General features: G+C 44.9%; 1 protein-coding gene across 1 annotated transcript in view; it reads right to left on the bottom strand.

The window, feature by feature from the left end:
- Positions 1-260: 260 nt before the first annotated feature.
- Positions 261-6,830, bottom strand: part of FGF13 (fibroblast growth factor 13) — a 69,458-nt gene continuing 62,888 nt past the window's right edge. The window contains exons 4-5 of the mRNA XM_039220955.1: positions 2,853-3,051; positions 261-1,608 (exon numbers count right to left, since the gene is read on the bottom strand). Coding sequence (XP_039076886.1) covers positions 1,472-1,608; positions 2,853-3,051 — 336 coding nt within the window. The 3' untranslated portion in view covers positions 261-1,471. The remainder of the gene's footprint in view (positions 1,609-2,852; positions 3,052-6,830) is intronic.

Here is a 6,830-nt window from a genome sequence, read left to right as displayed (position 1 = left end):
TGTTCTGATCTGAAGTCGTACAACAGACACACTTGAAGGAGTGTTCACGTTAATATGAATGTCTAGACCGTAGATTATGGGCGGGGGGCAGTGACCTTATATACGGAATTCAACATTCAGCTCCAGTGTCTATGACACTTAATGACACGTAACACAATAAGTGTACAGTGAAGGATTTTTCTTTGAATGAATATAAAGAGTTTATTTGGTGCGTATTTGGGTATACAACAACACATATTAAACAACTTTTTTTTTTTACTTTTTTTTTGTGCACAGGACAGAAAACTGCCTGCACATGCTATGTCCACTTTTGGAACACAGATTTTAACAATTATTAATGCACAAAATCTTACATGTCATGCAACTCTATGCCAAGATTCCAACTTTCTTCCATGCAACAGATATGAAGATCTAAATGGAAACCTAGCTAAGTCTTAAACACTTTTCCAGAAGCAAGTATAAGTATATGTTGGTTAGGGGTAACCAGTCTTAAACGTTTCCTTGTACACGATATTCACATGCCAAATACAACAACAGCAGGACTCAGTAGTACATGTACAGATAGGACGTTTCTTACTGTAACAACGCAAAAGACGACACCACACTTCCACAGTTCGTGTCTTTGTACAAGAAGCCACAACAATAGTTTAACGTGGTAACACAAATGGAATCAAGAGAAATCTACACTTGAGGATAATCTTTTTTTTTTTTAAGTAATCTGTACTGACTGGGGTTGACGATACGATTCAATTTCTATGCACAGAATACAGCACGAGAACTTGACCAGAATACACTACAAATCTAAAAAAAAAAAAAAGAAGAAATTGGTAGAATCACAAGAACACTGTTACCTTGAGCCTGAGAGGCCAATTCAGATTCAACCCTGAATTTGGTTGATTTGGATTAAGTGACAAGAGTCAGTAGAACCGCTGAATTTTGGAAATCACGGAGTCGCACTATTACGAAAGTGAAGAATACGTGTGAATCAAGCGTAGATAGAAAACATGAAGCCAAGAAAACAACACAGGTCACAGAAGTTTTGTTTGCCCCTACAAAACATTTAAGCAGTTAATTTTGTTTTGTTTTTGTTTTTGTTTTTGAAGAGCGATTGTGGTCTTTTACATTTTCTTGGTTGGAGCGCAAATTTTGATTAGCATTAGTGCTGTGAAAGATTTTTGGCTTGTCATCCCCAGAGCACAGGTGAGATCATGAGAAAAATTGGGCAGGCCCTTCTCTCCAGGATTTAAGTTCACTGATCATGCTTGGCCATCTTTTGCACAAGCTCTCTCGAAATTATGGGGCTTTAGTGTGGATGATCGGAAGGTTTTAGGGCAGATAGACTAGTGAATTCTGCCTGTTTGTTTGGTAAACGTCACTGACACATGTGAACTTTTGGGCGAAGGACCTGCTAGAATTCAACAGCACCTGGAGGTAAGGTTCTGTTACAGAGCCCTTGTTTTGCCCTCACTGGCTACGTTGATTCATTGTGGCTCATGGATTTGCCTCCGTTCAGCACGCCGGAGACGCTTCTGCTCTTGGTTGGGGTGCCGCTTCCGGACCGGGAGAACTCCGTGAGATCGTGCAGTGACGGCTCCTTGTACATGGCCACTGAAAAGCACACACAGGTGGAGTCAGAGGCCTTCGAATGCGCACCCCCCACGGGCCCCCCAGCTCCTCTTCTGGCTTTCAGCCCGACACGGAAAACGCCCCTGGCTCAGCTTAAGCAGAATCGAGCCTTGGTGCAGTGTGCAAGGCACGCTAATGCCTCATTTCCATCCCTGACGGGTTATGTACATGAGAGGATTAACAAAAAATGCATTTAATAATGCTCTTCGAAGTTTAAATATAATCTACAGCACGCTGTGCAAGCCAAATATGAACACTGAAAACACTGTAAAACACTGATTTCCATCAGACTCGAGATGATACTCTCCAAGAGTCTAAGTGTTAGTGCAATTCTTAATGAATGCAATAAGCGCTGAGCATTATTGGTGTTGGGCTATGGGTAACAACACTGGCTTCCGCCTGCAGAGCGCTTTCGACGTGCTAGGCACCGTTCTAAGTGTTTCGCACATGTCACTTCATTTAATCCACCTAAAATTATCCGTAATTTCACAGTTGAGAAACTCGAGGGCCCCACACACGGGTCAGTAGTGCACCCGTGACCATCCGCTTAGTAAAGAGTGGCACTGGGACTTGAATCCGAGTAGTCTGGCTACAGAATGTATCGCCGTTAAGCGTGCTAAGCTCATCCGACGGGACGGGCCGCCGCTACTCGGACCTCAGTTCGAACCCCAGGCCGGCAGCCTCTTGGATGCCTTGCTCTGCTTTGCCACGGTCCCTATCCCTTCTCTACTACGTCTCAGCGTCTTCTAACAGCCTCATCTTGAGCACCCCATTTCTATCCCTCGTTCTTTCCAATCTGCCACTAATCTCCTACTAATGGCTGTGAGACAAACGCCATGAATGAAAACTGTTGGGACGATATTGCCGGGCCCCACCGAGGGCCCAAGGAGCTTCCCGGTACGTGAGTGTACATTTTAGCATCTGCGTTTCTATCCAGGCACTGTTTTGGCATCATTTGGCATTCTTGGCTCTCCTGAGTTAGCAGTCAAGGTACTCCCACATAAGTAAGGTGTTACTATCTATAGATGTACTATGAGAAAATGAAAATCAGAAGATCAGGTGCTATGGTCAATGCTTTCAGGTTTTAAGTATGATAGAACGTTACCCAGTTTCGGTATAACTGCCCTAATGGGGAAGAGTTAAGGTCCGCTTAGAGAAGCATGATAGAGGACCGACTGAAGTACTGACACTCATTTAATGCACGGTTCCTATCATATCAAGTTTACCTTTCAGTGGTTTGGGCAGAAAGTGGGCTGCAGGCTTGTTCTTCTTCACGTGGTTTCCTTTCATGATCTCTCCTTCTTTGTTCAGACCCAGATACCACCCTCGGCCTGACTGCTGCTGACGATATATCATCGACGAATAGGTCACGTAATAATTTTCAAACACCGATTCTTTGAATTTGCACTCCGGTGTAAAATGTTCCTACAGGAAAAGCGAATAAACCACGGCTCAGTATGCACTGCTATGAATTTCACGGACTGTCCTTCAGGTATTTCCTTCAGGAGTTTTGTTTTTGGACATACTTTGTTCAAACTTGTACGACCGGTGCTCTATTTTAATAGCATAACTTATCGTCGCTGGAAACCACGACTATATATAACAGTTCACGTGATGCTTTGGAAAAAGCCCTAAGTATAAGTGCTACTGATCAATGATTAGCTCGCTCTGTAATAAGATAATGGAAAAATTAGAACCAGCTGCATAGCTGGAATATAGTGGACAAATACAAGAGCTAAAGATTGAAAAGACAAGTATAAAGCTTTCACATGAACTTTGTTCCTGTCCGCCGTTTGGATTAAATATGAGAAAATAAACATTTGGTCTTTCTACTTAATTTTCAGAGGCTGTCTGGTTACTACATACTATAATTGTCAACTGCCCAAGGCTAAGATCCATGTTACAACGTTATACTACAGGCTGCCTATATTTCTAGAGGGACACTACAAAGAAAGGCCACCTTTGGCTTTTAGGTAAACCAAATTGATTTGTTTTTTAATCATTGAACCTTGACTTAAAAATGAAAAGAAAATCCCCCCCGCCTCCCCGCCTCATCCTTGCTTTACAGTAACGTTTACAAGCAAATCAATAGAGAAGCAAGGAATTTACAGTAATTCTACAAGCAGACACGAGAGAGCAGCCCAGGGGACTTTGAACCCTGGAATGTGATTTCTGCCTTGTACTTGGCCGTGTTTTCTTTGGATTTGCCCACACAAATGAAGTGCTCTTGCTCCCACGGAGTGTTTCAGAAAGAAAACAACCTGAAAACCTTCTTTCAGGTTGTGCAGACGTGTGCGTGCGCTATAAACAGCCATTAAAAATAGCCTATTTGTAAGCCCGATGAAATGAATAGCAGATTCTCATCTCTCAGTAATCCACGGAGTAGTAGAGCATAAGGTAGAAAACAACAGTTATTTGCTCAGATGTTATCAGCAGTAACTTCTGATAAAACCCTACAAAAGAAACCACCCTGTAAAAATATTGTGTGCTTTCTGGACACCACTCTTTTCTGAACAATGCCTCCATGGTCCTACCTTCTTTCATTTTCATATTAGATAGCGGTCTAAGCAACGCACACTATCTGAGCGACAGAATCTGAAGTGCTCTCAGACAGTCACTTCAGCAAAGAGGGACAGATTGTTCAAATGAGGCAGCCTTTCTCTGAAAGTGAAACAACAGAACATTCTCTTCTGGGAAGTCACAAAATCCGTGTCACTCCATAATGTCACCGAGTGCATGGATCAGAGTCATCTCTGGGGGTTGTTTCCGCCTAGGGGCACACGTGATAGGTCCTCCGAAGGTTCACACAAATTCAACCTGGTCAAGCAGAAAGGGACTTCCAAGGTGACCATCGCATGCAGAAACCAAAGGGTTCTGTTTCTGGGCTGTGAAAACTCCTCTGTAGGATTCTCAACATAGGGAAATACAACGTGCGCCTACAAAGGAACTTGACTACAAGTTTCCACCTCTCATCTAGTGTGACGAGGACAGCTGCATAGAACGCTGGTGAAATTCTTTGGGAATGAAATCACCATTTGGGAAAAAAAAAATCTCACCCTTGGTGGGTGAATTTTACTTTCATGAAGAGTCAGAAACCATTTGAAAATCAATACGGTAACGGATATGATTGAGGTAAGTGATACTGTGTAGGCGCATAGACATACTATGTGATGGACTCCAAAATGGTGGAATGGGGGGGGGAGGGGGGGCTGCGTGCTCAGGCCGGTGCCGCAAAACGGCTGCATTTAACGTCTTGTGTGATGGCAACATTCATTCATTTATACACATTTTCCGACAACGCACTGTATGCTTGGGTGGCACTAAGAGTTCACAGGTAAATACGAAGCGGCCTCAGGAAACTTGCAACGTATTCGCAGGAGTCGGCCATGCACCCAAATGACGTGGACGCAGGTGTGCTGCTGCTAAGCACAGAAAGGGAGGCATAAGGGAGGGGTTTTATGAGGACAGAGGAAGCCGGGTTTCACTCTCGCTGGGGGCTGCAAATGGGCAGGGTTCACAGAGAAGGTGTTATTTTAGCTGAGCTTTGAAGGATGGGCAGGAATTCAGACCAGAAAAAGGGGTAGGATAACACTTAAAACAAAGAGCCATAGTCCCTCTAAATTCCACTTCTGTGTCCCCTATGTCTCAGTAATTAGTACCATCCATCCTATTCTGGTAGCTGCTCACACTTAAAACCTTGGGGGACCTTCAAGTTCATCCACAATCTCTCCAGCCCATGAGTTTTACCTTCCGTTGCCACTGCTACTGCTCTGGCTTGCGCTTTCTGACCTCTCCGCTGGGCCTGCGGATTCCCCTCCTAAAGCAAAGGTCCCTTCCTTAGGAACTATTGAGGATGCCACCTGTCTTACAGTAAAAAGAACATCCTGACATGGCATCTAAAATTCCCCAGGGGCGCCTGGGTGGCTCGGTTGGTTGAGTGCGGACTTTGGCTCAGGTCATGATCTCACAGTTTGTGGTTTTGAGCCCCGCGTTGGGCTCTGTGCTGATGGCTCAGAGCCTGGAGCCTGCTTCAGGTCTGTGTCTCCGTCTTTCTTTGCCCCTTCCCTGCTCATGTTCTGTCTCTGTCTCTTTCTCAAAAATAAAATAAAAAACATTAAAAAAAAATAAAATTCTCCACAATTCATGGGGCACCTGGGTGGCTTGGTTGGCGACGCTTCCGACTCTTGATTTTGGCTCAGGTCACGATCTCACGCTTCATGAGATCAAACCCCGCATGGGGCTCTGTGCTGACAGCATGGGGTCTACTTGGCATTCTCTCTCCCTCTCCCTCTGTGACCCTCTCCTGCTCACGCTCTCTCTCCCCTCTCTGAAAACTAAATAAAAGCTAACAGAAATAAAAAATACAAATAAAATAAAATTCCCCCCAATCCAGTCGCCACTATGACTCCGGCCTCACCCTCTGCCACAGACTCATGTGAGCCTTTGTGCCTTTCCCGATGCCGCTCATTTCCTTTGCTTAGAATGTTATTCTGTCTTTACCTATTGGCTTTCCTCTCATCCTTCAAGGCCGGGCTCAGCCTGCCTCTGGAATCACGGACGACCTCTCTGAAGAGATCCTCCGCCAGAACTGATGACACTTCAGCCCTCCCTCCACCTCTAGCTGGCCCTGTGACTCCAGCACAGGTGTGGCCAACTCCAGATGGCAGGCGACTGGTCGCATTTTCTGAACCCACCTTCTACCCTCGCAGGCGACCGGTCGAACTGCCTCGCCCACAGCAGACTGCTTAACTACCACTTAGAGGGTTCGCATTTCAGAGATTCAGATTTGAGTTTTGGAAAGTCCAGGATTCAGAAGCACCAACCAGTAAAAAGTCTGCAGGGAACTTCCTTAATACCATATGGGGACGGCTGCCTGCAGAAGGAGGCTGTCACTGCACGGACAGGTCCTCTCCATGTGCGATTTAGTATCTGTTACGAATAACAGATACTACACAGATACCGGCACCTACGATGTTAGGAGGCAAAGCTTGGTGATTGTTACAACTATTGGAAAATGGCAAGGAAGGACTCAATGAGCTGAATGCTCTGTCACATCCTGGCAATTTCTTAGTCATCACCACTAAATTTGGACTCAAAAACTCAGTAGAAAGGAAAATGAGGCCAAAAAAAGAATGTGGAAGCAACCGAGGGACTGTTCTGTTCTGTGTGACACTGTCATTTCATCCAGTGCTGGGATGAGTAGG

Source organism: Hyaena hyaena, unplaced genomic scaffold (assembly GCF_003009895.1).
Source record: "Hyaena hyaena isolate Hyena2069 unplaced genomic scaffold, ASM300989v1 scaffold_929, whole genome shotgun sequence".
NCBI lineage: Eukaryota > Metazoa > Chordata > Mammalia > Carnivora > Hyaenidae > Hyaena > Hyaena hyaena.
This window is presented reverse-complemented; position numbering and strand designations above follow the sequence as displayed.